Genomic DNA, 27,255 nt, shown 5'->3' on the forward strand with positions numbered 1-27,255 from the left:
GGCGCACTGTAAAGCGTAAAAAAGGAAATCCTTTCACGAAAGCGTTTCACGAAAGCGTTCTATGAGGGTGTTTTCTTTTTCACGAAAAAATGCCCAACGGAGGGACACAGAGAGGAAAAACAGGCAAAGTGGATTGCACACACGGAGAGGAAAAAAAGTTGCAAACGTGCGTGGCGGAAAAGTTGCAAAACTGCCTGGCGGCGAAGTAAGGCCACGCATCAAAATGGCATACGCACAATGGCGCTCAAAAGAACATAAAAAGTTATACGAGGAAGAAGCAGCGCGCGTATGAAAAAGGCGACGTGGCCCCCACCCCCTTATGCACTCCCTACTTGTTATTAACAAACCGACAGAGGCACTCAAAAATATTTAGGCAGGACTGGAAGTCATCAAAATTGAGCTTAAAGCTGATATGTTTGGGGGCCATTTTTTTGCAATCCTTGCTGCGTGCTTTCCTGTTCTTCTGCTGTTCGTTTGATTCCTTGGCGGGTTCGTTCGTCTGCGAGGGGGTCTTCTGATGAGCGCCACTTCCCTTTGGTGGAGGAGCCCCCCCCTTCGGTTTCCTCCTCCAACAGCAAAAGAGCAGAATCGACAAGCAGGCGAAGAAGCTGCAAAAATGTGGGGAAAAATGGGGCAAAAAAATGGAGAAACACACATACAGCTTATGTGACGAATCCTCCTTCGCTGTGGGAGAAGAGGGCCGCCAACCCCCCCCTGTGCGTACCTCTTCACCGCGCACCAGATGGCGGCCAAACAACCGCGGCTCCTCCTTCCTGATGAATCCCCTGCACTCTGGGGGTCCTTCTTTCCACCCTGGCATTTGGCCGGGCTACACTTGGCCTCGCTATTTGCACTCTTGGAGAGGGGCAAATAAATGTTATTAAACCTCTTCTGTATTTTGGAGAAGGATCTGAAGAACTTGGTGGGGCTGTAATACACACTCTCCATAAGGTTCATATTATTTCGGATGGTAATTTTGATGGAGATGACCTGCTCGTTTGTCTTCTTCTTCAAATTGATGATTTCGTTTCTCTTCGTGAGGGCTAGTTCGGAGCTCAGCAGGCAGATGATGTTTTTGTTTTCTTTCAGCTCGTTCGACGCGCAGGTCCTCTGGCTCAGGGAGGACGCGCCGCTGGGGTGCTCCTCGCACGTGAGGTTCTCTGCAGGGGGGGGGAGCGGCAAGGCGGTAAGGCGGGGGAGCAGTAAAGTGGGGAAGCGGTCAGGCCGTAAGGCGGCAAAGAGACAGAGGGACGTCGCTTCGCTGCTTTGCCTCTTCGCTCCTTTACCGCTGTGGGCCCTACCCATGGCGATGGTGCAGTTGGAGAGTGTATTCCTCGAGGGAGTGTTCCTGGAGAGCGCATTCCTGGAGAGCGCATTCCCGGAGAGCGCATTCCCGGAGAGCGCATTCCCGGAGAGCGCGTTCCCGGAGAGCGCGTTCCCGGAGAGCGCGTTCCTGGAGAGCGCGTTCCTGGAGAGCGCGTTCCTGGAGCGGCTCTTGCGCGAGGGGCGGTGGGCGCGCCGCTTGTAGAAGCTGTTGATGGCGAAGCTGCTGCTCACCGTGTTAACGATAACGTCGATCTTCTTCAAGTCGCCCGTCCGAAAGAGGAAGTTAATTCGATTCTCCTGGATGTAAAAGAAAAGCTCCTTCGTATACACAAAATAGCTCACCTTCTTCAGGGCAGGCAACTGGAAGAAGTCCTGGTAGGAGAGGAAGTACCGGAATGGCTCCTTCAACACAGTGTATTTGCTCAAAATCTGGTGAATCTTAATATAACTCACTATGTTTAAGTGGTTCCTATTTGCGCTGCTAAAGAAGTCCAGCTGGTTTCTGTTCCTCTGCATGTAGACTAGCTCGACGCAAAAGCGAAGGACCCTCTGCAGCAGCGTATTCACGGTCAGCAGACACAAGAGGAAGAATACCAAATGTCCAAAGAAAAACAAGTTAACCACTTGAGCGATGCTTAGTAAAAAATTAAAGAAAAAGGATAGCCTCCTCCTCTTCTTCAAATTCATCTTCAAATTCCCCATGAATAGCTTGTTTTCATTTGAGAGGTCCTTCTTCCTCTTCTTTTTTATTTTATATAAAACGTTATAATATACCAAGCTGAGCATGTTAATGTAAATGCTGAAGTAGTATGAGAGCAACTTTGTTACATTAATGTTTTTATATTCCTCTGTGCAGTTGAATGCCACTGTTTTTTTCCCCTCGTCTTTTCTCCTATATATGCGGAAGACATTGTCTGCGTTATTTATGTTTATTTTTTCTATGAGACTGATTAGGGACTGCAGGATCAATGCCACGGAGAAGAGCAGTGAAAGGACCAGCTGGAATGTTAGCACGTACACTCCTATGCAGAGCCGCTTTCCCTTGAGGAGGACGTAGCACAGGTCCCCCCAGCACCTTCGCAGCAGCGCGGGCAAGCACCTCCGCCGTTTCCTCCCCCCCTTTTTCGTGTCGTTCTGGGAGGAGCGGTTGGTGGAGCGGTTGGCCGAGCGGTTCGCGGAGCGGTTGGCGGAGCGATTTGCGGAGCGGCTTTTCGAGTCGCGCTTCGAATCGCGCTTTGAATCCCTCTTTGAGTCGCGCTTTGAGTCCCTTTTTGAGTCCCTTTTTGAGTCCCTTTTTGAGTCCCGCTTGGAATCCCGCTTGGAATCCCCCTTTGAGTCTCTTTTTGAGTCCCTCTTCGAAGCGCGCGCCCCCCGGCGGCGGCCCGCGTCCATCAAAATGAGGTCCCCCTTCTGGTTGTTAAACAAAACCGAATTCAGCGAGGCATTGTCGTCGATAACGAGGTTCTCCAGCTCGCGGCTCTTTATGTTGCTGCTGTAGAGGTAGTTCCCATTTTGGCAGAAGTCCTCGTCTGCTCCCGCTCGGCTGACGGCGCTCACCCCGCTCACGGCCACCAAGTCGCACGTGTCTACCACGCCCGTCACGTGGTCCACGCCGCAGAGGTCCACGACGTCGCTCGCGTCGCTCGTGCGGCTGATAGCGCTCACACCGGAGGCGCCCCTCACGCCGCTTACGCCGCTACGGCAGCTACCACCGCTTCGATCGCTTCTAACACTGCAGGCGTCCTCGTCGTAGTCCCGCTTGGCCATGTCCCAGCTGACGCTGCGCTTGAGCATGCTGAGGTGGTTATCCTCGCTCAGCATGTTATCCTGGTAGGAGCTATTATAATCATTCAGCAGGTGCATGATGTATCGCTCGTTGCCCATAATGTCGTCTCTATCTCCAATGAGCGAGCTCTCATTCGACCCCTCAAACAGGTTAAGCAAGTCTCCCTTCTCCTGAACTTTGGTGTATAGTTCCTCCTCTGCTAGGGTGTCCTTCCAACTACGTCTGCGCATCTTCATGAGGCTCCTCTTCTTCTTCTTCTTGCTCCGGTGCCCCTTCCCCAGAGCACTATCATCGTTCAAGATGTAATAGAACTCCCGAAAGGCCTTCTTCACATGAGCAATGAGAGACGTGGGGCTCCCAATAATGTTAAAGGAGATTAGTAAATTTGAGACATTCACAATGGTCTGGTTGAAATAAAAATTGAGCAGGAAATTAGACAGCAGGGTGTAGTTGGTGAAGATATGGATGTTCGAGAGACTCTTCAGACAGATGTTGCAGTTGGAGATGTCCCCCAGTTTGTTATAGGCACTGATGTACTCCTTGTAAAACAGATTGCTCACGTGGCTGTTCAGTTCCTTTTTGTATTCTGACTGGAAGTTCAGCAGGATGTTTATCTTATCGATGCTGATGTACTGCACGTAGACGTACTTGTTGCTGCTCGTCTCGTCATCAGCGGCCGGGCCGGCTGCTACACGGTCAGCAGCTACACGGTCAGCAGCTACATGCCCAACCGCCACCCCGCTCACCTCCCGCTCGGCGGTCCTCTCCACCGTCTCGAACGGGTCCTGCGACGACTGGTAGCTGTCCTTCAGCTCGCTCCTCAGTTGCCGCGCCTGCGCGGGGGTCACGTTGGCGCCGATGTTAGCGCCGATGTTAGCGGTCATGTTAGTGGCGATGTTTGCGGTCATGCTCGCGGACATGTTAGTGGCCCCATCAGCAGCCCTACTAGCCGCCCTGCTTACCGCCCCGCTAGCCACCCTGCTAACCACCACCGCCTCATCCCCCGAGGCCTCCCCCCGCTTGCCATAACTGCCGAACGTCTTGTAAAAATAAAACAGAATGGTGATGGAGTTGATATCCGCGTTTATTACAATCGGCTTGATGCTCAGGAGGAAGTATTTAATGAAAAGCGTTTCGCACTTCCTCATGTATTGGAAGTTACACACGAGGAATTCCGTGCTGGAGGCAGCGTCGTAGAAGTTGCTTAAGTTGCTTAGCTTCTCCCCAGTTCGACTGTACACTTGCATGGACGACCCGGAAGAGGTGGACGAAGCACCCGATGCGGAAGAAGCGTTGGATGCAGAGGACGCGTTTTCGCTCCTCCCACGATGCTTTTTTTTTAAAAACAAATTTCGCTTAATCTCCAACTCATTCATAAAGAAACGCAAGTTGCTGCTCTTCATATTAACGTCATTATTGATATACAGAATGGCGTAGGCACTCAGGTACTTATACACTACATAGCAAAGGACGTCGTCGATCTTCACATCCACGTTGAAATAATCTATGTCTTCCATGTAGGCCTTCTTCACCACCAGGTTGTTGAGCTCCATCGAAATGATGTAATCCGAGCTGGGCTCGAAGAGACTCACTTTGATTCCCTTCAGCATTAGGTGTACGTTGGTCAGCACCTTTCTCGCTTTGTTCTTTTCCTCCCCCCGGTCATCCGCACGGTTATCTCCGCCATCTCGGTAGCTGCCATCTGCACGGTCATCTCCGCTCCCATCTCCACCGCTAACCCCGCTGTGCTCGCTCGGATCGCCCGGATCGCCCGCCAACTTGCCTTCCCCCCGGGCGCTCGCCCCCTCCGGGTCCTCCCCGCCCTCCATGTAGCTGCTCATGAGGAAGTTCAAGTCATCTCGCCGCTTGCGCCTGCCCCCCCCGCTGCCCTTGAGGAAGGTGGGGTATATCTTCTTCAGCCCCTTCAGCTTCTTCTGGTTCTTCTTTATCTTCTTCAGTATGTAGTCGCTCAGCTTCCTTTTCAGTTTTTTCTTTTTTTTTTTCTTTTTACTTTTCTTCTTCGCCTGCAGGTTCGCTTGCAGGTTCGCCTCCCGACTGGGCGCCTCCCCCTCCTTGCCTAGGTACGTGTCCAGGTAGCTCTTGGGCCGGGCCCTCCGCGCGGCGTCATCGTCTAAGCGGTCATCATCATAAGCGGCGTCATCATCATAAGCGGCGTCATCATCATAAGCGGCGTCATCATCGTGAGCGGCATCATCTTCGTCATCCTCGCCATTTTCCTCTTCGTCGCCGCCGTCACCGCGCGCCCCCCCCTTCACCGGCTGCTTCTTCTGGCCCGCCAAGCCCTTCTTCATCCTCTTCGTGTAGTTCTCGTAAAAAAATCGGTTGATGTACTTTTTGGACGAGAACTTCCTGTTTTTGGAGGAGGCCTTCTTCACCGGGGGGCACTTCTTGTCTTCCCCGATGGCTTCCCCGTTGGCTTCTCCCCCATTTGCCGCTTCTTCCCCCCCACTTGCCGCTTCCCCGGCGATGTCCATATTTTTGAGGAGGAAAAAGGACGCGATGCTGAAGTACTTGTTTTTCTTCTTCTTTTTCTTCTTCCGGTTTTTCTTCCTCATGTAGACGATGTTGAATCTCTTTTTGTGGAGGAAGGTCAGCGTCTTCTTCTTCTTCTTCACTTCGTCGTCTCTTTTTACTTTTCGTGTGCCTTGGCTGGTCTTCTTTTCTTTGGCGGACTGCACGTTGCTGTGTAGATGCATCTTCTTATGCACCTTGCTCTTCCTCTTAAAGCGACTAAAGCCTTTCCTCTTGGAAGTGTAAGAGGAAGGCATGCCCAGGGAGTGAATGCCCCCCGCTGCTCCTCCCGCTTTCCCATCATTGGAGAGTTCCTCCAGGCAAAACACTCTCTTTCCATTTTCTATTTTCGTCACCACGTTAATCTTCCTCTTATGATTCAACACGATATTGTTGTGCTCCTTCACAATGTTAACGTTGCAAGAAAAAACAAACACCTCATTCTGCTGGCAAATGAGAAAGCACTTCACAACTTTGGGCTTGGATACGTCGGACCACCCGAAGATCTCTCGGCCAAACGGCTTCAACATGTTAACTATTTTCTTCTTGGTCTTTCGTTGGTAATATATTAGGTGGTACTTGGTCAGATTGCAGATGATCGTGTCCGGGCTCTTCTCGATCGAGACGGTTATTTCCACGTTCGTGTCTCGGTTCAGCGCGATGTTCACTTCGGTGATGACGCTTTCTTCGCGGTACTCGTGGGGGGGGCGGTAGTCCGGCCAGCCGCCATTCGCAGGGGTGCCGCAAATGGCCGCTTTACCGCCGCACGAGCCGACCTCGATGACGAAGTTCTCGCAGGACGCCGCGCTGCGCCCCGAGCGCGCGTCGCTCTCCCGGGGGTCGCCGCCCACCAGCAGGACGGTATCTGCCGCCGGGTCGTTCCTCTCGCTGGGGCTGAAGGTGCACTCCACTCTGCTAATCGCCTTGTGGTAGATCTTCAAATTCCCAACCTTTTCAATGTCCACTGGGCTGGTAAAAAACAGGTTGTGGAGGTCCTCCCGTCGCTCGGAGAATCGCCCGGACTTCTCCCCATTCGTGGAGGACACGTTCCTCGATTTTATAATTTTCTTCTTCAAATAGTTGTTAAACAGATTAGTAACTTCGTGCTCGCTGTGCATGCACTCGTAGCTGCCCCTCCTGCGCAGGAACTGCTCATCCCGCATGCACGCGTTGATGTCCGTGTAGGAGAACTTGAGCAGGCACTTGTTCGTGTTTACGGGGTGGTAGTAAAACGACTCGTAGGGCTTTATCCGCACCACTCGCCCGGGGTAAGCGGGGTAAGCGGCATTGGCGGCATTGGCGGCGTTTATCCCGCTTCCTAACCCGCTAACCTGGCCGCTCCCCCCGCTCGACGCCTCGCTGGCCTCGCTGGGGGCTATGGTGATGCGCTCGGCCAGGCGCTCCGCGGAGTGCAGGGCCCGCTTGCTGTTCATGCCCTCCATGGAGAAGGAGTAATTGTGGGGGAACTTCAAATTCAGGTTCTTCTTCTCCTTCTTCCGCATCTTAAACTCCTTGCTCACCTCCTCCACGTACAGCCACCGATTGGTCTTGTTAACGATGGTGTATCTATTATTCAGCGTCACCGTCTTGGTGTTGAAAAACCTCCCATTGAGGGTTATGCTCATCGAGAGGAAGATATTCTCCTCCTTATTCTTGCTAGTCAAAATGATCTTTTTGTTCAGGCAGACCTCGTGGATTTTTATTTTCTTAGAAAGGAACGTCTGGTTGTTACTCACAATTTCAAAAACGACTTTGCCATTTTGCGTGTCTCCAAAGAACATCCCAGAGTTGCTCCTAATCATTTGAGCATTACCACCAAGGGACTTCACAACCAAGTCGTTGCACAAATTGTTTTGAAAGTAAAAGGCGGAATAAATGAGCAGCTGAGAGACGTTGCTATCCACCAGGTGCTTCAAATTGTTCTCATCATAATTGGCATTTGTGAAGTTACTTTTCTTTCGGAGAGTTAAATTTAGGAAAAAGTATTTGGGGATTTCTCTGCACATCTTCGCATAGTCCTTCTTAGCCAAATATACATATTTTTTTCTCCCTGCAGATTGCGACTTGCTCCTTCTGCAGAGTAGCGAGCTCAGTTTGAACCTCCTCTTCTTATAAATCACGTTATTCTCGTTATCGTTGATATACCCAATGTACATTTGGACGAGGGAGGTCTTATCCTCATAGGTATTTCTCATCGGCTGTATTTCAATTTTTCTAGAAAAATAATTATACACGTATTTGTCCCTTTGCACCACGTAGAACAGTTTGATGTAGGAGGGAATAACATCCAAGTAGTTCACAGACTTAGCAGAGATCACGTCCCTCTTGATCCTCTTCACTTTCTTTGCAACGCTGTTAATAATGTATCTCTCACAGTAGCCCATTTTTATTTCTTCAAATAACATGTTGTGCACTTCAAAAATGTAATTTATTAAAATGCCAAATGCGTACACTTTATTTACTTCCAAATTCTTCTGCTCGCAGATGACTGTGTTGCTGTAGTTGCACTGCTTCTGGGCGGTGAACACAATCTTTTGGTTTTGGTTTTTCTCCTCCCCCCGGCTGCTTCGCGGGTGGGCGCCTTCTCCCGCCTGCGCGATGCCACCGCTCACACCGCTCACACCGCTCTCACCGCTGCCACAGCTGGCTCCACTTTCCACACTCCCGACGCTGCGGGGCGCCCCCTCCCGCGGCAGGGACCGCCCGAACGCTACCTCGCTATTGCGCAGGCGCTTCCGCCCCGCGGGGCCCCGCCCCAGGTCGTACAGCAGCATGCTCCCCATCGTGGAGCTCCTTCGCTCCTTACCGATGAGCAGGCTGCTCGTCCTGCGCCTGGGCCGGTCAAGCCGCCCGATCGAGGTCCCTTTGACGCTTCCCTTGAGGCTCCCCTTGAGGCTTCCTTTTACACTCCCCTTGGCACTCCCTCTAACGCTCCCTTTCGCACCCCCCCCCTCGTTCTCATAATTGCTCATGATCGCCATCAGGGTCTTCCCCTCGCAGAGGGAGTCCCTCCTGGAGGGGCCACTCCTGCAGCTTCCCTCGAGCGGCCCCGAGCCGCCGCCGGGGGTGGCCGCCTTCGCAGCCAAGTCTCCGTCCGCAGAAGCGGCTATATTGGCGGCTTCCCCTCCCTTTGCTGCTTCCACCCCCCTCACTGCTTGCGCTGCCGCTGCCGCTGCCGCTGGCGCCTCCGCTCCCGCTTCGGCTTCCGCCCCCCTCCTGTCGTAGCAAATGACCTTCATGGCCCGCAGCTTCAGCGTGTGCGCGTACAAATTGTACTTCAAAAAATCGAAGGAGTGCCTGCACACGATCTCCTTAATGGAGGAGTTCCCCAGCAGCTTCTTCGCCCCACTCTTAATTAAAAAATTAAACACATCAAAATAAGACTTTCTCCTTTGCACATACCTGTGCATGTAAAAGTCGTAAAATTCTTTTTTTACGATGTAGACGTAATTAATATTTTTGAGGTTGTAACTTTGGCTGTTTTCGTTGAGGTACTTTTCCAGCCTCTTCAGAATTTTGCTCATTTTGCTCTTGTTCAATAGGGTTCCTGTTTTGCGGTTCTTTCGGGGGGTCACCACTCCAATGGGGCTATTCCTCTGGGGGGGGTTGTTCCCGAAGGGGTGGCCCTCTCTGGCTGCTCCACCTCCTATGGGGGTGCCCTCCTCATAGCAGAAGCTCCCGGAGTGGTTCTTCCTCCTGCGCTTCCTCCTGGCGATGATTTCTTTCTCCACGCAGGAGCTGACGTTGTGGTGGGTTCGCCCGTGGTCGCTCCGCTCTGCGCGGTGGTCGCTCTGCTCTGCGTGGCGGTCGCTCTGCTCTGCGTGGTGGTCGCTCTGCTCTGCGTGGCGGTCGCTCTGCTCTGCGTGGTGGTCGCTCTGCTCTGCGTGGTGGTCGCTCTGCTCTTCGTGGCGGTCATCCCCCTCGTCACCTTTGCAGCTGTCCTTCTCTCCACACAGGTCGGCCCCTTCGCCCGGCCCCTCGCCGCACCGGCTGGTCATGTAATCAAACAGAATCATGATGGGCACGAAGGAGATCAGCGGCAGGTAGTACTTCTCCCTCCTGCCTATAACGGTGACAGCCCCGCCGCTAGTGGCGCCGTGGGTATCCTCCCGCTTGGCCGTCTTAACAGAGTCAACCCCGTTGTGAGTCTGATGCTGCGCTTCACTGAACCTCAGAAAGTAATGCAAAATGGGGTGGAACAAAAGGACAAACTGGCTACTCGTAGTATTATTGACATACAAATTGGAAGAGAAGTAGATCGAAACGATGCCCTTCTCATCTACGTTCGTTTGTATATACAGCTTAATGAATGTCTTAAAGAGTTTATTCCTCACCGTATGCTCATTATAAGTGTCACATGTGAGGTTACACTTCTTGATGGTGATTCTCTTCTTCTTATTCATCCTCTTCAAGTGGTAGACGATTGGAAGGAAACGAATGTCGCAGATGTTTTTGCTCCTTTCTATGTCAACGATTTCGTACACATAATTAAACAGCTTTATAATCACCACCAGCTCGCAGACCTTTCCGTTTTCGTCGTTCAGCAGCCCCCCGTGTTCGTTCTTCCGCAGTTCGTAGAAGAGGAATCGGTTCTTCTGCTGGTTACTTCGCCCGTTGATTTGCGCGTTCTTTTGCCCGCTTCCTTTCCCGCTTCCTTTCCCACTGCTGTGACTTCCGCCCTGCCCTCCTTGCGCATTTGCATGGGGCCCCCCTTGCACCTTGTGCCTTAGCGACTGCTTAAACCGCACGTTGATGGTCAGCCCCGTGTAGTTATATATCTTGGAGGACATGTGCGGGGCGGACATGGACAGCTTCGCGTGCTTCTTCCTCCTCCTGTCCCCCATTCCCAGGGCGCTGCTCAGGGCGAAGTTCGGCACCACGATTCCTCGCTCGTCGTAGAGCAGCGCTCCCCCGCCGGGCGCGCCCCCTGTTAAAGATGCCGCGAAGGTGGGCACGCCGGCCGCCAATGATGCTGCTCCAGCTGCTCCTCCTGCTGCTAACGATGCCAAGGATGCTCCCCCCCCGCTCGTCCCACCCTGGTGATACGCGCCAACGGCCACGGGGCTGCCACTCCCATAGTAGAAGTAATTCAGGAAGGCCAGCGCGTGCTCCACCAGAGACGTCACCAGTTCTACGATTATGTTTTTGCTCTTATTGGCATACACGATGTTAATGATGGAGGTCTCCAATTTTAAATTCAACAGATTTATATTATTCCTTTCGTTTTCAAACGCCAAGAGGATCTCCATTCTTTCCAGCAGGGTATCATAATCGATCTTATAGCTATCGAAAACGTCTACGTTTATGTGTAGATTAAAAAAGCTGTATATGTGTTGGGCGTCCTTCTGCAGGAAGAGCTTCAGATTGGACACGCTCAGCACTATGACTGGCATATTTCGGCTGCTGTTTCCGTTGTAAAAATGGATGCGCAGGTCGTCTAGGTGGTACTCGAAGAGCACCTCGTGCGCCTTTCGGTACAGGTAGAGCAGCGCGCCCTGCACGAGGCTCTTCTGCCCCTCTGAGCCGCCGCCGCTAACCGCGGCGCGATTAGCGGTTTTGGCAGCACCGCTAACCGTGTTGTCCCCCTCGACCCCCGAGCATGCGCCCAAAAAGCACATAAACGTGCTGTGGCACAGCAAGACGTTTTTCAAAATCTCGTGCGAAACGTTGACGATGAGCGGGTCGTTGTGAATGCTAATGATTTCCTTTCCATACGACTGCCCAGTTTCCACCCCACCATCCCCCGCAGACTCCTGCGTCACAGCAGAGAAGTAGCTGTTGAGAGACCTATACTTCGGGTCGTAGTAGTAGGGGAGGAGATTCATATTCTGGTAGCAGCTGCTGGCAGTGCTGGTGTGGTCACTCTCCTCCTGCGCGTCGTCGTGCTTTACTTTTTTCTTGACATTTATTTGAAACCTCAAATCGTTTATGATCGTCTCGTTGCCCTTGTCCTTGGTGCTGAAGCTCAGAATGCATATGCTGCACTGTTTGTTCTTCTTGTGGGTGTAGATGTTTAGGGCCGGCATCACGAGCTTGCTCCCGAGGCTGCGCACCTGGATGGACTTGCTCGCCTCGTCGTGCTCTGCGCGAGGGGGAAGGAAAGGTGGGCGGTCAAAACCAGCAAATGTGAGGCGGTCAAAACCAGCAAATGTGAGGCGGCCAAGCTAAGCCAGCAAATGTAAGGCGGCCAAGCTAAGCCAGCAAAAGCTACGTGCCCACGGCAGGACGCCGCACTTTCGCGCGCATAGCGCCCTCACCGTTGGCCGACTTGCACGACGCGGAGAAGTGCACCTCCAGCACGGGCAGCAGCGACACGTAGGAGTTGCACCGCACGCTCTCGTGGAAGGTGTATTGCGTAATGGTGAACTGATATATGGGCACACAGATTCTGTTGTTCTGCAAAAAGGCGCTGTAGCTGTATTTCACCGGGTGCACATCCACGCTGGCACTCTCCTCCACAGAGTTGCTGTCGTCGGAAAAGGCGTAGGAGGAGATCTTTCTTATCCTTTCAAATTTTTTTCCCAATTTGGAAATCCACCTGTACAAGTTCAGCATGTACAGGTAGTCCACAATCAGTTCTGCGTTCACCAAATGGAGCTGCAGATTTTTTATGTTTTCGTTTTCTTTGCTTTTCCCAATTTGGTACTCTTCCGCATAGGCTTCTTCTTCCTCCTCGGGGTATCCCTCCTCCGGATAGCCGTCCTCCTCCTCCTCCTCTTCTTCTTCGTCATTCTCCGCCTCGTCCTCTTCCTGTTCGCGTTCCCCTTCTTGCTCGTCTTGCCTTTGGTGTGCCCCTTCCATCTGGCAGTGCGCTCCATCTGCCACGCTGACGTTTTGGCTGTCCACTCGCCTCGCCCTCTTCACCTCCCTCGCTTTGTACAGCTCATACTCTGACCTTCTCTTATTTTTCGAGGAGGACTTTCCCTCGGTGCTGTCTTCCCCGCGGCTTCCCCCACCGTTGTGGCTATCCCCCTTCGGCTGGGGCCTCTCCGGGGCGGACTCACTAGGTGGGGGGTTCGTGCCGCTATCCCCCTTGGGGCCGTCCCTTTCGTTCAGCGCGTCCTCTGCGGGGTGATTCCCCTGATTTGTTTCACTCGCGCATAACGCCGATACGGACGCTTCGCCATCTACCACCTCCAAGCAACTCCTATACCGCACGTTCTCCCTTCCCGAGGCTTGCTCCCCCCCCTCCTCTCCGCTACCCACCGTGTGTCCCCCCTCCTCGACAGCCAGCTCCCCACTGCCCACCACCTTCGTCTCTTCACCCCCCGGACTGTTCTCCACAGTAAAAGTGAAATAATTTGTGTTCAAATTATTGTAGTAGCTGGTGTGGACGAAGTCGACGCTGGTGCTGTGCTTCTTCTTCAATTTATTTTGATGAGCTTGGTTGGGGTTCCTCGCCCCTCTGTCTGAATAGAGATCGTATAACTGCCTATAATTATCCGTTTTAAAGTAGCGCACTCCATCTGATTCTTCCCCCTCTGCTGGCACTCTGAGCCTCCCATCAGTGCCTCTCCCCCCACCGATTGTACTCGCACCAAGTGCACTTCCGCCAAGTCCCCCTGCGGTAACTTTCCCATAAAGCAAACCATTCCTCTTATCCTTCAAATAGGACCCATTCTGTAAAACTTCTGGAGGGCCACCAGCAGCTACCCTATTTCGACACGAATAGGCAAACATAAAGTTCCCATTATTCACTAACTTGAGGAGGCTACTGTAAAAATAAATGCCACCACTACTGTTGGTCCTCTTCATTTCGCTAAGTTTTGAGTTCTTCCTGCTCACCTTACTAGAGACACTTCTCCTTTCCAGATGCGAAATGAAGTTGTTTTTATAGGCCTCGCTCAGCAGACAGTTTAATAAATTTATCTTTTTCATGTTCAGAGCCATAGTGGAGACACAAGCGTCGCTGAATGTGTACAGGAGCACATCCGACAGGTGCACCGATACCATTCGCTTGCTCCTTTTGTAATTATTAAAATGGAACTTTGCCTTTTGCACGAAGACGATCACTTCTTGTTTGTTTCCTCCGGTGGGCTCTTCTCCATGGGGGGGCACATTCGGGGCGCACTCCCTCCCGGTGTGCTCCTCATTGTTGCCGCAGCGGTGGAGGTGGCTTCCATGCCGATTTTTGTAGCTGCCATGCCGATTTTTGTGACTTCCATGCCGATTCTTGTGGCTGCCATACCGGTTACGACGGCTCGTCGTTAGGCTGTCCTTCCTTTCGCGCCTCCTCGCGTCCTCCTCCCAGTCGTCCCTTTGGGGGGGCGCTCGCTGGTGCGGTTCCGTTTGAGCCACCACTTTGAGTGGTTCCTCATGGGTCTCCCCTTTGAGCGGTTCTTCTTGGGTCTCTCCCTTGGGCGGTTCTTCTTGGGTCTCTCCCTTGGGCGGTTCTCCTTGAGTCTCTCCCTTGAGCGGTTCCCTCTCCTCGCTTACCCCCTGCATACTCCGGGTGTGGGAATTCCCCTCCGGGGCGGCGGCGCCGCAGCGTCCTTCCTCGAGAAGGTCCCCGGGCGGGCGCCGCACCTCCTTCGTGGCTACCCCGTCAGCGGTTGTCCCCTCTTCCAAAGCGGCGTCCTGCACGGCCGCTCTGTTCACAGCCGCTTCGCGCACAACCGCTTCGTTCACACCCGCGTCCTGCACTGCCGCTCCCCTTTCCCCCTCCCTCTCTGCCACCGCGTTGTCGAGCAGAATCTGCAGCGTCTTGTAGCTGCGAATATCGATGGTGTTCAAATTGAGATAGCTGCAGTCCTTGTTGCTCCGGAAGCAGTGGCTAATGTAATCAATATAACTCGCATAATGGAAGTAGAAAAAGACAAATTTGAAGAGAGTCTTATCATCCAGGTTAACACTCAAGTGGTGCTTATCCTTACTATGCACGAAGGTTATCTTCTTCTCCCTATTATCATTCGAGTTATAAATAATTTGATCTAGGTAAATTTTTTGTGGCTTCAGGAGGTACCGCCTATTAGCTTCGTTGCTATCTGTGAGGCAGTTCTGCATGTCATCATCGCTTCTATTTTTAATTATGAAAATGGAGGAGTAGAAACTTACTCTTGCTTGTTCTATGGTCGTGATGGCGCTTTCTTCTGTTTCCGCGTGGGGGTCGTCTGCTGGGTCTACTACTACATCCCTCATGGAGGATGACTCTCCGCTTAACTGCCTCTCCACATTTACATCGACGCTGGAATCGATTTGCTCACTTCCTACGTTTTTCCGCTGACTACCGAAGATGTATCTCTCTCGTGCCACTGTCGGACGATCACTCCCCCCTTCACTGCTGGCAGGCTCTCCTTTAACTCGCTGGTCAATCAGCCCTTCATCGACGGGCCTACCATTTGCATTCCACTCACGGCTAAAACTGCAAGAGTTATTACTGGAGCGCATCCTCCTCGCCGTCTCCACATCTGCCAAGTTGTTGCTTCGCAAAAACGCTCGGTAATGCTTCCGATACTTCATGGTCATCTTGCTGTTTTCACACATGGAGGTGTCTTCGTGCGCGGTGCGTTTGTTAGGGCCCTCCTGTTGTTCGCTCGTCTGCTGATGGGGCGGCGGGGGGGTGGTTCCACTGGGGGCTGCGCCCTTGGCGGCCTGGCCGCTCGACACATTCGCTCCACCTTCTGTAGCGGCCTCGTCTGGGCGGGCGCTCCCCTGGGGGGCACCGCCGTTGGCGCGGTTGGCGTGGTTGGCGTTGTTGGAGGCGCCGTTGTCCGCTTTGTTCGCCGCTTTCCTGGACAGCTCCGCGGAGGCGGACGCGCCAGACTCGGAGCCCCCCTCGAGGCGCCTCCGCGGGGGCTGCTGCCTCTGCCGGGGTTCTTCCCCCCCCTCCCGCGGGATGTTCCCCCTGTGGTGCAACTCACTCTGCTCCGAGAGCATGGTCAATCGATCCACGTGACTCCTCAAATGCGTTTTCGTAAAAAAAAAGGAATTCCACCGAATCTTCCTAAGGCGAACGAGCAGAGAGTACTTCTTATTTAAGACCAAATTGACATACACATTGTTGAGCAGCTGGAGATTCATATCAACGAAGTCCTTTTCAGACGCCACATACAACTCCTTGCAGTACTTCTTCCCCAGCAGATAGTAGTAGTATAAGCTTTTATACGTTTTTATTTTTTTTTCTAAATTTACTGTGTTATAATGATAATTCATGTTCATAATTTTGTGAATTTCCCTGATGCTCAGGGTGATGAGCACGTTTTGGTTGCACCTAATGTACATTTTGCTTTGGGACGTGTCGAATTTTTTATATACAAATAGGGTCAGTGCTGGCTCGCGTATGAACTCTCGAAGGTGCTCCTGCTCCGCTTTGTCCGCTCTGTTCGCTTCGTCCTGCTTTGCGAGGCGCCCGTTGGGGGGGCCTGCCTTTTGCGCGTCACTCTGTTTGGGGGTCTCCCCCGTTGGGGCGTTCTTAGCGCCGTTTTTCGCGGCATCCTTAGCGGTGTCTTTGGCGTCCCCTTTTGCCGCTTCCCCCTTCGCCGCCTCCCCCTTCACAGCCGCGGAGCCGCTGCCCAAATGCCCGTTGAACAGGTACGCTTTGCTTTTCCGCTTGCCCCTTCTGAACACGTCCCTTTTGTACCCCGCGCCCTCGCCCAGGAGGTGCCGCCCCTGGTGCTGCCTCGGCTGATGATGCCTCGGCTGCTGCGCCCTCCCCTGCTGGGGGAACAGCTCCAGGAGGGGGTACTTCCTCCCCTTGTAGACGAAGTTCACCCCCGCGTCGCTGAAGCGGATGTGATACGCGAAATCATTGTTTATGTAATTCTTCACATGGTACTCGAACGTGTCTACGGTGAGCTGCAGAGACTTCGTCGTCTTTTCGTGGCTGAACAAAGTCAGGTTAACCTTCCCGATGGACACTCTGAAGCTGCAGCTGACGGAGAGGTTCCCACTGCCCCGTCCCCTGCGCGCACTTCTACCATTGCCATTGCCATTGCCGCGAGCACTTCTCCCATTGGAGCCGCTGCTCCCACTGCTGCCGCAACTTATGCTGCCAGTTCCCTCCTGCCTGGCTCCACCGGAAGAGGAGCTACTCTCAACGGAGTGCGCACCCCCCACGTATGTCTCCACTGATGCCTCCTCCGCTGATGCCTCCTCTACAGATGCCCCCCCCACGGATGCCCCCCCCACGTGCTTCCTCAAACTAGATATCACCTGGAAGCTATGTGTGTACTCGAACTTTTCAATAAAATCTTTGTCGTGCTTTTCCTTCTTCTTCTTCTTCATTAACTCCCTCTTGTAGATCAGAATGTCTTTCACATCTGGGATGTTTAGCCACTCCTCCAGGTAAAGCCCATTTACAAAGCAGCCATAAATTGAATAGTACGTCACCAAATCGGAGAGGTAGCTCAGTTGCTTAAAGGAGAGTCTCACGTTCAGTCGGTCCACATGAATTTCAAAAGTCATGTATTCATTTTCTTTCACATTTAGGTTCTCCTCCAGGATGTCCACCTGCTCTACGTGAGTGCATTTCCCTCCGTCTTTGATTCTGTAGTAGAGGCTTTTATGGCTATATTTTGACCTCCTCTTTGGTTTTTTTTTTCCGTGGGGTGGATCTCCACTTGGGGGTTGTTGCGCTTCCCCGGCGGGCGCATTCGCTTCGCTGCTCGGTGGGGGCGCCTCCGCCTCGTCCGCATCGTCCGCTTCGTCCATCAAGTTTGCCTCATCCGCTGCATTCGCTTCGTTTGCTTCTTCCGCTTCTTCCCCTTCTCCCACTTCCTCCCCCCTTCGGCGCCGCTTCCCCCCCCGGGCGACGGGGCGCAACCCGCCGAAGGGCGTCTCGCCGCTGCTGCCGCACACCTCCGCGTTGAGCTCCGCGTTGAACTCCGCGTAGAGCTTTTTATTTCGAGCCGCCAGCTCCTCCCTCTCAGGAAAAATGTGCCTAAATAGGGACCTCTCCTTCTTCACCTCCTTACACTGATAAAGGTACCTATCGCAATGAGGGCACGTAATGTCAAAGAAATTTTTTTTCTTAAAAATAAATTTGGCGTTTCGATAGGAATACTCGGTACAATTGCCTATGTAAAAATTGGTGCTCAAAACAAGGAGAGGAATTTCTGAAATGATATATTTTTTCGTGTGCAGATCGTTGCAGATATCTTTTATCTTGTTATACATCTCCACCTCGTTGATGTTCCTTTTATTTTTCTTTTTCTTCTCTTCCTTTTTTATAACTTTCTTAAGTAGGTACTTGGCCTTCTCATCCTCCATGTAAAAAAGCACATCACTAAAGGAAAAATTTTTGCTTATCTTGTTCGAGCTGTTTTGGCTCTTCACAGAAGAGACATTCTTAACGGACAAGCCGACGATGTTTTTTTTCTTTTCCGCACTCTCCAAAATGATTTCTAAATTTTCAATATCTATTGACATATTATTATATAGCTCGTACAGCAGGTAATTGATCCCTTTATTTATTTTATGATTGAGGTCATCCTCGTTGTTATTGATGTCCTCTATCTTTAGGTTGTTTTTCTTGGCCTCCTTGATTCCGTTTATTTCCTCGTCGATGTTAAAGTCGTTGAAGTTTTTCTCCTTCACCACGATCACCACGTCGCTGATTTTGAGGCTCGCCTTCTGGAACAGGTACAGCAGGGGGATCTGCAGGGGGGGGGCCATTAGAAAAGTGGAAGAAAAAAAAAAAAAAAAAAAAAAAAAAGACCATCTGTGCAGCGGAGTGTACACAGCGTAGAGCTTTTCCTCGCTGCGCACTTCACACCGCTTGCCCACACCTGCAGGTCCAGCGAGCGGATGTACCCATATTTGATCGTGTAGGGCAAATACAAAATGTCAAAGAAGTTCCGCTTGATCTTCACATTCTGCAGGTGCACCTTCCCTCTGATCAGCGACGTCTGCAGCTGCTTCTCTTCTATGTTTTCAAAAAAGGACGAGAGTAAAAAGTTCACGATGCTTTTGTACAGTGCCTTAATCATTGTTCGCAGCGGGGGGGGCTAGACAGAAAGGAAGGGGCAGCTGTGTCTACCTGTGTGGGGGGGTACTCTACGTGTGCGTCATGCGCATCTTTCTCCGGCAAGCGTGGGAAAGAGAGAAAAAAAAAGCCTCTCAAATAGGAAAGCGCCAGAAATGAGAAAGCCCCTCTTTTCCCTCTTTCATAACTATTTTGCACAAAAAAAAAAAAAAAAATGGGGAAGTGGGAGCGACGGCTAACTCGCTACACCGAACGGGTGCCGCAAACCTAAGTGACTTCTCTCCAGACGCACATCTACGTTGTGCGTGGGGGCCTCTGCAACGAATCAGCTTGCTGCATCCCCGCCGGTGCACCCACTAATTAAAAAGAATGCACAAAAAAAAAAAAAAAAAAAAAGGCGCGCAACTGTAGGTCGATGCGCACATGCATAATATAGTATGCTCATATGTACACACACACATGTGTGCTCGCGCCTGAAAATGGCCAAGCAGAACAAGGCGACTGTTCCGTGGGGCGCACCGGAAAAAAACGCCGCATGGCCGTGCCAACGTGCACATAAGCACGCAACGCAAAAAAATGAGTCGCCCCCTCCGCCGCGAAATCCACAAGAAGTCCGCGTGGGAAGCGGGCGGCACGCCAACTGCGGAAATTTAAAAAGGGCCCACGCAGCGCCGGCAAAGGGAACTGGGAGGAGCCGGGAAAATGATAAAGCGGTGAACGTTCAAATGGTGAAGAGTTCAAACGGCGAGGGGGCGAGCCAAATGGACCAGCAAAATGGCCAGCAAAATGGCCAGGGCAAACGGCCAAGTGGCGAAGCGGAAAATAAAAAATCAAAACCGAAAAAAGCGGCCAAGTCCCTCCGCCCCTATTTAAAGCGACTTGCAAATTTTTTGGAGTATCACGAAATGGGCAACTTTTCAGTCGTTGGCCAGAAGGGGGGGGGGAATAATAATCACAAGGGGGGCGCGCCGCCGTATGTGCGGTTTTGGCCAGGGCGTTCACCTAAACGTTCGCCTAACGCTCGCCTAACGTTCGCCTAACGTTTGCCTAACTTCGCCTAAGCATTCGCTAACCCTTCGCCTAACCCTTTGCAGAGGTCGGCAGAGGTCGGCGGGGGCTAGCCTCGCGATGGCAGGCTGGCGCCCCTCCCCCACATGCAGGACGTATGCTTCTGTACACGTACGCGGGCGTACCTGCACAAGCGCGCATACGCGTGGCGGGATGTAGAAAACGGGCGTCCCGTTCTAACTCTTAACAAGTGGCATCTTCTTAAAATTGCTACGCAGCTGGGCGCGCGGCTGAGCGGCTGAACGTGCGCAGGGTTTACGTCGTCACCAAAAAGGGGGGCAAACGATAGAAAGGCTAATATAACGTAGCCGCAATGAAACGAAGCGCGGCGAAGGCGCAACGAAACGAAACGTAACGAAACGCTACGAAGCGCTACGAAGCGCTACGAAGCGCTGCAAAAAAACGCAGACCATGTACATCGCTATGGCGCGAAATTGGGGGAAATAAATCGTTCCGTGAATTTTTTTTTTTTTTTTTTTTTTCCCATCTGTACATTGTAATACTAATACGGGGAGAATATATGTGAACACCCGAAAGGTGGGGAAAAAAAAAAAAAAAATATCGATGGAGAGAAAGTGAACGGACTACGTATACACATCGACACGCTTCAATTTTTGCTACTATGGACACGGTCGCCTCTGTACATTTAACCTTCTACTCGCGGAGTACAAACGGCATATTCGCGTCGGCCACTGCGACTGACCAATATATGTAGACGCGCTGGCGGGCGGCGCGCCTGTTTTTTTTTTTTTTTGCCACTTCGTCTTCGCAGCTGAAGGGGAGGGGGGGAAACGCGCAATGCAAATATGCGTGCATAACGGATACGCGCGCCAACGGACGCCTAAATATACACAGGGAGTACTCCTGCCGGTAGGCGCGCATACCTGCAGTGTGCGCATGTGCACCCCTCCCCCCCTTCGACGTGGGCGGCGCCACACCCCCGCACGCAGAAAAGTCTTCGAATCTTCGCCTCGGTGGAATAAACAAAATGGGGCGCCTTTTTCGCCATTCACAAAATGGAGGGTGTAAAAATGGGCACGCGATAAAGAGGTGTCCAGCTGACGTTTTATCTCCTCCTCCTTTTACTCCTTTGCTTTGCTTTGCTTTTTTTTTTTTTTTTTTTTAACTCTCCGCGCTGCGACAACGGAGAACGCGGCGGTCATTTTTTCATTTTTGACTCTTCCCGTTTGTGCCATTCGCCAGACAGCTTCGCCCTAACCAGTCGCAGGGATGGATGCCCCCACGGGGCAGACATACACCACGCATTCTTCTCTGCACGGGGAAAAAAAAAAAAATAATAAAATAAATAAATCAAACGTGTTGGGGGAAAAACGCGCGTCCAGCAAAACAGCGTGGCGGTAATACCCGGGAGGGGCCACACCGGAAATAAAACGGCTGACCACGCCGCCGACCACGCCGCTAGCCATGGCACCCGTCTGCTCTCACCCACCTGCTGCAGTTGTCCACCACGAAGCTGCGAAACCGGGGAATGAAAAAGAAGTCGCCCCTTTCGAAGCACCTCTCCTGGCTGCCCAGGACGATTTTAATCCTCTCCCCGGCGTCTACGTACCCCACCTGGAAAAAAAAAAAAGAAAAAAAAAAAAGAAAAAAAAAAAAGGTATCAAAAGGTATCAAAAGGCATCAAAAGGCATCAAAAGGTATCAAAAGGCAACAAAAGGCAACAAAAGGCATCCAAAGGAAAAGGCAAAATGATTGAACGCACAGTGACGAGGCGCTCGCAGCAAAAAGACAAAATGGTGGAAAAAAAAAGGCCTCCGAATGGGAGCCTACCAAGTTGTGGTGGAGGCTGCTCGAGCTGTATTTTTCTCGCGGGGTCATCCGGACGCTGTACAGGCTGAGGTCCACCTTGACGTCGCCAAACAGGTTCTGGGAGGGGAAAAAAAAAAAAATAAATAAAATAACACAGCACAGCACAGCGCAACATAACGATCAATAGCACTCACTAGCTGCCATCCCTGCTGCGCTTCTCCCTTTTTCGCTCCCCTGATGGGGGCGCTTACCTTCTGGACGAGGGGCAGACTTCCGCTCGGGGGAAAAGCCTCCTTGAGATGTGGACTGCCTGCAAAAAAAAAAAACATATACAATGGAGCGTCTTCATACAAAGGGCATGTTCATACAAAGGGCATGTTCACACGAAGGGCATGTCCACAGAGCGACACGTGTGCACATTCGGCAAAGCCAACTCTCCCCGAGTGACAAAAAAAAAAAAAAAAAAAAAAAAAAGGACGCCTGCAATTATGTCGTCCATCGAGGGGTAGAACATACCTGTGATAATGCAGCTGTTAAGGCTGAGCAGCTGGGGGATCTTCACTTCGTGCAATATGTCCGCCGCTTCACCCATCGCGTCGGCCCCCCCCGTTTTGCTCCTCCTCTGCTTCCTTCTATCCACATCAAAATGAACAACTTTTACGCGGAGGGATTTCTTCAAAACGGTCTTATAATCCCTACTGGACTTCACACACAGTGCTGTCCCATTCTTCTCCTCCCCCTGTAGATGAGTATCTGTACGGCTACAAGACGGCACTTCATTTGATGAGTCCTTCCGCACATCTGCCATTTCGGTTCCTCCTTCAACGGGAACCATCTTTATCTTTTTATTCCTCTCAGATTTTCCCCCCTCATCATTTCTTTCCTCTTTCATATGATTTAACTTTGCTCCGTCATTCTGTGGAGTTGTCACAGGTACGTCCGCTTCGTCCTCCCCTGCTGTGCTCCCACTCTTCGCCTCATTTGCAGTCGACTGAACTTTCCGCTTCGTGTATTCCTCCACCTCACAAAGGTTAGAAGAAATGACTTCGTTTGTTTTCACATCGTCCGCCTCATCCTTACCCTGTTGATGGTACTGAGGCTGCTCTCCAAAAAGGGGCTTCCCCTCACTGTCAGCAGGACTCTCCTCCACGAGCAGATCGCCACTCGGAGGTAACTCCTTTTCGTCATGTTCAACTGTACAGCTAATCTCCTCCGATGCAACCTTACCATCGGCCTCCTCACCGCTCGTGCTACCAACTTCGTCTGTCCTCAAAATGGTCGCCACTTTCGGTCCATTTAGCTCCTCATCGCAGGCGGTGTTTTCGCTGCTCTGCGGCTCCCCCGATGTCTGCTCCTTCTGCGTTTCTTCCTGCTTCGATTGCTTCTTCTCCTTCCTCCCCTCCTTCCCCCCCTTAGTTATGTCCTTCTTCGCGCCTTTCCCCCCGGGCGCGCCCCGCCTGGCCTTCTTCTCCCCCTTCGACGCTTTGACCTTCCCCCCGGTGGACAGAAAATCCAAATTGAACAGAGACAACTCTTTGTACATCTGATCGATTCTTCTTTCCTTTATTTTCCTTTTCACATCTTTTTTCCTCTTCTCCTCCGTTTTGCTCTTCTCGGAGACTTTTTTTTTCGTCGCGCCCTTCGCCTCTTCGTCTTCCCCTTCGATTGCGCTCTCTTTGGTCCCCTCCTCCAAGCCTTCCTCAGTCGCAACCAGCTGGTCAGCCGCTTCGACGGGTGGCAGCTCGATTGGGGGCTCCTCCCTTGGTGCTTCTTCCTTTGGTGCTTCTTCAACTGGTAGCTCTTCAACTGGTAGCTCTTCAACCGGTGGCTCTTCAATTGGTGCTTCTTCCTTTGGCGCCTCTTTCCCTGGTACCTCTTCAACTGGTAGCTCTTCAGTTGGCGCCTCCATCCCTGGTGCCTCTTCCACACCGGCGACCTCCTCATCGAAACGCCAGCTGCTCGCATCGTGAAACAGGTTGTCCTCATTCTCCTCCGCGTTGTGGTTCTCCCCCGAGTTGTGATCCTCCCCCACGGTGTGATTCCCCTCCGAGCTGTCCCCCTCCCGCTTCTCAACACCTTTGGCCGCTTTTTTCCTTCTCCTCTTCTTAATATAATTAACAATGTTGATGAACTTCCTTTTCCGCCTTCTCCTGGAAACGTTGTAGCTTCTGCTGGAGAGTCGAGCGCCCACTCGCTCGGAGTCGTCCTCCCCCTCCTCCGCGACCTCCTCCACGACCTCCTCTGCATTAGCGTCCCTCTCAAGTGCCCCTTTCTGCTCACTCCTGCGCCTCTTCCTGCTTTGGCCTCCCCCCCGATTATCACTCACGTGTGTCTTCACTCGGCCATCCGCCTGACCATCCGTGTGGAAACCAGCCAACCCATCACCCGAAGCGTCATCCACAGAGTCACTCCCCCGACGATGCCCACCCTCCTCATCATCAGCACTCAAAGGGTACATCATATCCCTCAGATTCAGCGTCTTATATTTTATTGGCCCAATAATGTGAGGAGACAAATCCCCCAAGTTAGTACATTCGCTAAATCCGACGACGTCAATTTCCCCTGTGTGTGGGTTCCTCTTGGTGAGTTCCCTTTCTCCAATCCAATAGCGTAATGTTTTAATTCGGTTTCTTCTTGGGTACCTTCTACATTTACCTTTTGAATCCGTCTGACTCACTCCCCATTTGTTTTGTCCTTCGTCCTCCCCTTCCTCGTCCTTCTCCTTCATCCTCTTCAGTTTTTTTTTTACTAAAATGACCTCTACGCTTTTTTTTCTGGGGGTTCTGTTGGTGTTCCTCGAAAAATCCAGGGGGAACTCCGTTTGGCATTCCGTGTCCTTCCTCTCTTCCTCCAGTTTCGTTGGGCTCTCGAACAGGGACCCTCCTCCGGGGGGGGTCTCCTCAACCGCAGGGTCCATCCCTACACCGATTGCTACACCCGCTGTGCCACCGCCAACGTCGTCATCCAAATCCGACAGATTCAGCTTCGACCCCATGGGGAAATCCTCTCCGTCGTGGGGATCATCCTCGAAGAGGTCACGCCCCCTTACATCCTCCTCCCCCCCATCGCAATCATAGTAACAATCATTCGCGTGCACCGAATCTAGCAGATCGAAGGCCTGCTCACCGTCCTCATTATTCATGCCTATTTGGCTAGTCACATCTGCCTTCAGTTTCGCCAGGAAGCTTTTAATTTCTCCATCGTCTTCATCAACAGGTTCTTCATTTCCCCCCTGTGCATCTTCCATCCCGTCTACATCTAACGGACCCTCGTCTTCCTTCAAGCCGTTACTATGATACATGAAGATATCCTTTATGAGTAAATTTTTCGAGAGACCAAAATCGCATTTTTTTAGCGTCTTTAAATCGTGCATCTTCAGGTTGTACAAATCGCACATGTCGTTTTCGAGGAGCTCCTCGTACCTCCCTATTTGGAGGTTCTCATCAGTGGGTGCCTTATCCATTGGGGGCTCCCCCGTTGGTGCGTCCTCCCCTTCTTCCGCGTCGATTTGACTCGCTCGGTCCTCCGGCTTGGGCTCCCCCAGAAGGATCTCATTTGCCTCCCCGGCTTCTTCCACCACTTGCATCACTTCCGCCTCTTCCACTTCTCCCACTTCTCCCGCCTCTATCACCGCCGCCTCCCCCCCTGGCGCGTCGCTCACACTGACGGACAAAACCTCACTGCCCTCCAGAGACAATTTCGTCTTTTCATACCTTCTCACCAGCAAGTCGAAATATTCTTTGTCTTCCCTGCTGTATAAACAGGGGTTGCTTCCTCCGTGCCCTCCCGATTGCTTGAGGCTCCCCAAACTGACTACCGATTCGGCACATGCACTCGCCTCTTCTCTCCAGTGGCACATCTCACTGGCGTCCCCATCATCGGGTGCTATCTTTTCTTTTGCTTCCACATGGTGACTATGCATGGGGGGGCTTGTGCTATCCTTCTTCTCCCCCTCCTTTGCCACGTCTGCGTCATTAACCTCTGGCGCATTCCCCGCTTCTGCCTCACCGTCGTGTTTCTCTTCCCCCCTGGAGTCAAAAGCAAAATTTATTTCACATTCACTTGTTGCCCCCTCCCCAGGTTGTTTATCCCTTTGGCTAATCTCTAAAACTGCGGGGGCGCTTCCCTTATGTGGTGCCACCTCACCGTTGTCCCTCCTCGAGGGGTAGTACTGCTGCTCACAGTGGTGTATTTCTTCTTGCGTAGCGGCTCGGATTCTATTTGTTTGCCCCTCTTGGGGTGTCACATCAGTCCCACGTGGGCTCCTCCCCGAATGAATGAAAACACTGTTTGGAGCGATTTTCTCCCCTGGGAAAGGCGGCCCCTTCTTTTCCTCGTAGTCACCCGGAGAGTACATGCCATTTTGTTTCTTCCCATTCTCAGTCATATAACAATTTGGTAGAAACTTCCTATCCTCCAGGGGGACGTAGTTCCTCCGCTTATTGGCTGCAACGTGGTGGTTATGTGAAGCGGCAACTCTTCTCCTACGAACGTGGCTAGCTCCCTTTTCTATAACACGGTCTCCTCCAATGGGGAGACAATAACGAGTGTCTTTTTTTCTGTACGATTTGAAGAAGTTCCCACCGTTGCAGCGGTAATTGTATGCATTTTTAACCTTCCTCCTCCCCAGTAACGCCTGTTGATGGTCCTCCCCATTAGTGTACCTCCTCAGCTGCCTACGTGAGTCATCCCGCAGAAGGTTGTTGCTGCTTCTCCTTTCCCTCCTCGTCATGGAATCCCTAATGGAGAGAAATATATCCCCATAATCGATGTGTTCTACATGGAGAGTCCCCCTTCTCTGCCGCTCACTTCCTTTCCTCGCTTTACTCAAATTGTGTGTGTTTATATCTGCAACACTTTTGCAAAATATTTGGTAAACTTTTTCGTTTAATTTTTTTTCTACTTTTTCACTGCTCACATTTTTCATGGAGAGTATTTCTTCAAAACTGTCAAGTCCTCTACCATCATTGGGTATAAAAATAATATTAATTTTTTCCTTTGCTGTTTGTGTGTTTTTCCCCTTTCCTTTCCCTTTCGTTTTGATGGTTTGTTTTTTTTTTGTTTTTTTTTTCCCTACTGGATCTTCTTCCGTTCCGTTGTCCTCATCTTGCTTCGAAATGATAGTGGACGCTCCATCGTCGAGGTAACTGACTGAGGAGTTTCTTTCGGAGTCTTCCCTATTGTTTTCCCCGTTGCAGAGAAAGAACGGTATTTCGTACTTGCACACATCGCTACCTTCGTTGCATTGGGCATCTCCTTCATTCTGCTCTACTCCTCCGATTAGCTCGTTTACGTCGAATCTGTCTATGTAACAGAGCTGGTCTTCTTCCTGCGTGGGCGCGTTCTGGTGGTCACCCATGTTTCGCTTGGCAGCGCGCAGGGTTAAGCGGCGGTGGGGCACGCTGAGGAGGGGCACGCTAAGGAGGGGTGGTGTATGGGGGACGTTCCTCTTCCTATTCCCCCTTCTTACTCCCCCTCTATCGCTCCCCCTTTTGGAGATGTAAGTTGCCCCGGAGAATAACCGCGCCGCGGAACATGCGCAAGCGGACGGATCGAAAAGTAAAAGTGGCAAAAAGTAAAAGCGGCAAAAAGTAAAAGCGGCAAAATGTAAAAGCGGCAAAATGTAAAAGCGGCAAAATGTAAAAGTGGCAAAGTGCAAAAATGGTAGTTCAAAATGGCACTTCAAAATGGCACATCAAAATGGCGAAGCGGCGAACCAACTTAAAAAAAAATGTCGCAAGTGCGGCAGAAAATGTAAACCCACCCCCGCCTTCTTCACTTGTTCACCAATGGGCAGAATAAATACCCCGGCACGCACGTGTCAGATGGGGCAGGCAAAACGGAAAATTGG

The 27,255-nt window shown here is 51.8% G+C and overlaps 2 protein-coding genes across 2 annotated transcripts, besides 9 other annotated features; both read right to left on the reverse strand.

Annotated features, from left to right (window-relative positions):
- Positions 1–328: 328 nt before the first annotated feature.
- Positions 329–18,570, reverse strand: PVX_001950 (hypothetical protein, conserved; the record flags this gene model as incomplete). Its single annotated transcript, XM_001612700.1, has 5 exons — positions 329–608; positions 725–1,160; positions 1,302–11,726; positions 11,902–18,238; positions 18,370–18,570. 5 exons carry the CDS (start codon positions 18,568–18,570, stop codon positions 329–331), a joined length of 17,679 nt encoding a protein of 5,892 aa, XP_001612750.1.
- Positions 5,262–5,380: a microsatellite.
- Positions 9,422–9,557: a microsatellite.
- Positions 18,278–18,306: a microsatellite.
- Positions 18,571–18,951: 381 nt separating the features above from the next.
- Positions 18,952–18,972: a microsatellite.
- A 981-nt stretch (positions 18,973–19,953) lies between these two features.
- Positions 19,954–20,049: a microsatellite.
- Positions 20,050–20,104: 55 nt separating this feature from the next.
- Positions 20,105–20,126: a microsatellite.
- A 622-nt stretch (positions 20,127–20,748) lies between these two features.
- Positions 20,749–20,768: a microsatellite.
- A 409-nt stretch (positions 20,769–21,177) lies between these two features.
- On the reverse strand, positions 21,178–26,763 carry PVX_001955 (hypothetical protein, conserved; the record flags this gene model as incomplete). The annotated part of the gene is made up of 3 exons (XM_001612701.1): positions 21,178–21,209; positions 21,426–21,521; positions 21,921–26,763. 3 exons carry the CDS (start codon positions 26,761–26,763, stop codon positions 21,178–21,180), a joined length of 4,971 nt encoding a protein of 1,656 aa, XP_001612751.1.
- Positions 21,224–21,261: a microsatellite.
- Positions 21,863–21,888: a microsatellite.
- Positions 26,764–27,255: the final 492 nt, after the last annotated feature.

Source organism: Plasmodium vivax, chromosome 6 (genome assembly GCF_000002415.2).
Source record: "Plasmodium vivax chromosome 6, whole genome shotgun sequence".
NCBI lineage: Eukaryota > Apicomplexa > Aconoidasida > Haemosporida > Plasmodiidae > Plasmodium > Plasmodium vivax.